Source organism: Arachis stenosperma, chromosome 4, assembly GCF_014773155.1.
Source record: "Arachis stenosperma cultivar V10309 chromosome 4, arast.V10309.gnm1.PFL2, whole genome shotgun sequence".
NCBI lineage: Eukaryota > Viridiplantae > Streptophyta > Magnoliopsida > Fabales > Fabaceae > Arachis > Arachis stenosperma.
Window position 1 is genome coordinate 66,515,590 of NC_080380.1, and position 2,985 is coordinate 66,518,574.

Consider the following 2,985-nt stretch of genomic DNA (forward strand, 5'->3'; position numbering starts at 1 on the left):
GCAATAAAGAATAACAACAATAATAATTATTTAATTCTCTCAAAATTGCATTGCAGCACTACTTATTTAACTTTATGGGGTAATGGCTTTTTTTAATAAAAGATAAAAATATATTATTATTATTTTGTTCATAAATTTAATTCGTAAAATGAATTATTTAAAGAGAAATGATGTTTACAAAAGTTAAACACTAAACTCCGATAATAACTTTATATATTGGTGTAGATAGATAAGTATAAATTATTTCTGATAAAAAAATGATAATATTTCCTGGGGTTAGTGCTTTACTTTTTATATGGAATTTAGTTTTCATCATGTGAATTTTCACAACCACCATATCCATCTACCCCCACTTCCCCTCTCTTTCTGTTGAGTTCTTCTTCTTCCTCCTCCTCCCTGATCCATGACAGAGCTCAACCATCTAAGCACAGACCTCATAGAACTAATCCTCTCTTTCCTCCCAATCCCAACCTTAATCCGTTCTTCCACAGTCTGCAAGCAATGGCACTCCATAATCTCCTCTGTCTCCTTCTCCAACAACCACAACAACAACAAGAAGCCATGGTTCTTCCTCCATGGAATCCATAACATCTCCTCAAAGAACAACCAGTCCTTCGCCTTTGACCCAACCTCCAATTCTTGGTTCCTCCTCCCAACCTTCCCAACCACCTCAACAACAACCAACAACCACCAAAACCAACCTAACAACTCCTTCATAGGCTCCAATGGTTTCTTCTTCATAACCGTCCCCGAATTCTGTTACACCCGCATCCTCCGTCCCACCCGCTGGCATGCCACGTCACCACTCTACTTTTCAAGAATCAACCCTCTCTTGGGCGTTTTCAATGACCATGGCCCACACCCCAAGTTCATTGTCGTTGGCGGAGTCAAGTTCATCGGAAACCTTGTTGACATTGAAGACCGTTTGGACGTTGAGATTTACGACCCGGTTCAGGGGACATGGGAGCTTAGTCCTCCTCTACCTGCAGATTTCAGATCTGGAAACTCTTCTTCTTCATTGTCCTCCGCCATGTTCAAAGGGAGATTCTATGTCTTTGGGATATATTCTTGTTTTGTTGCTTCCTTCGATCTCAAGCAACGGATTTGGAGTGATGTTCAGACGCTTAGGCCTCACCTGGGCGTCGCTTTCTGCTTCTTGATTCCATGTAGCAAACATCTCCTTCTTGCTGGCGTTTGCAATTCCCCGCAAGGAGGGTGTTCCTTTAACCTCTGGAAGGTCGACGAGGGAACCATGGAGGTCTCTGAGATTGGGGCAATGCCGCGTGAACTGCTCTATGCCTTGTTTGATGGCGACGAGGACGACGAGTTCGCGAGCCTCAAGTGTGTAGGGTTGGATGATCTTGTATATGTTTTCAATGAGGATTATCACAGTGTTTATCCTTCTTGTGTTTGTGAGATTGACGCTGATTCTGGGAGATGTAGCTGGAGGAGGGTGCCTCAATTGCCATCTCCGGTGAACAAGTTTCATAAAGTTATTAGTTTTTGTTCTACTCTTTCTCTGCATAGTATTCTTGGTGATGAAGATGAACATCTTCAAATTCAATAGGTGATACTCTGTTTGGCACTATCATAATTTGGGGCAATTTCTTGTTGAATGTTTAGCCTTTTGTTGTTGTGTTCTGTTTTAATAGTAAGGAATTGGCATAGTACACTTGTTAAGGAGACAAGAAACGAAAACTTTTCAAATTTTTCATGTTTTCTTTGGTTGTCTGCTTAAGAAGTATTCTTTGCAAGTTCTTACATAAGTCTAAGACGTGGATTTGTTCTGTAAATAATCTATGTTTTCTCGATCACCATTTTTTTAGTGCTGTTTCTGTTTTACAATTATTTGTGATTATGAATAAACACAGTCACAACTATTTGCCTGAAATTTGGTTTCTTTGAGAATTCAAACTTGCTCAAGATTCTTGGAAAAGTTGCAGTAACTAAAGGGGAATGCTTAACCACATAACAAGACTAAAATGACACTCTTGTAGGTTTTTTTTTTTTTTTTTTTTTATAAAAATTACACTTTTCGACCGTCACTACTGCTGCCGATGTTTGCTTTAAGAATAGAAAATCGTCATCTTTCTAGAGAGCCTTTTTATTCTACTCAGCTGCTATTTCGATGAATTCAAGTTTCATAAAATTATATTTATTCCCTCAAATTTAATCTTCCTCGTCTCCTCCATCCTCTTCCTTCTCCTCATTCTTCTTTATCTCCTTTGACTCCTCATTGTGTTTGCAGGTATGTCTTTGTGTTTCATCTCCCGCTTTACTGTTTATATTTATATTTTAAAATTGATTAATCATAAATTTTTTTAATTGAATTAAGTTGAGATTAGATTGTAAATTTATTATTGAAATTTCACTCTGCAAGTATAAGTTATTGGTTGGCTATTGTATTTAGGAATATTGGTTGCAGGTACATGGGCCTCCTATGAGGTGCCGTATTAGTAGAGAATTGAATTAAAATCTTAGTTAAGTTTTAAATATAAGCACTTTAGAATGTTTTATGCAAATAGTTGGTTGCCAATGTAATGTTAGAGGGTATATGATTCCCAAGAGATGGCACACAACCTGTTTGCCATTGTGCCAATAAAGATTGAATTGCAATTTTACTTCCTTTGTCAATTTAAGCACTTTAGAATGTGTTTTGAAAACAAAACAAAAGAATTGTACTATTCATGGTGTCCATGGGATGGCACACATACATCGGTGTACGATAGAACCCATTTTCTCTTTCGAAAGATTTATTAAAATGAACCTGCATGATTTTTATAGAAATGAGTGCTTCTATGAATCTTTTCTTCATTTGAATTAATGTGCAAAAATATGCTTTTGAGATTTAAAGTTGCTAAAAGAATTGTCACCTTTATTCTGCTTGATAGCTTGATGTGTTTTCTTTAAGTGTTTCAAAACTAATTTGTATAAAAAAAAATGAGTGGTCCAAAGTAGTGAAAAAAGCTTGATGCAAGGAAGGGG

At 37.0% G+C, this 2,985-nt stretch overlaps 1 protein-coding gene across 1 annotated transcript; it reads left to right on the forward strand.

The window, feature by feature from the left end:
• Positions 1-274: 274 nt before the first annotated feature.
• LOC130973740 (F-box/kelch-repeat protein At3g24760) lies at positions 275-1,916 on the forward strand. The gene has a single exon (XM_057898389.1). The coding sequence runs from the start codon at positions 404-406 to the stop codon at positions 1,565-1,567; it is 1,164 nt and encodes a 387-aa protein (XP_057754372.1). The 5' UTR covers positions 275-403; the 3' UTR covers positions 1,568-1,916.
• Positions 1,917-2,985: the final 1,069 nt, after the last annotated feature.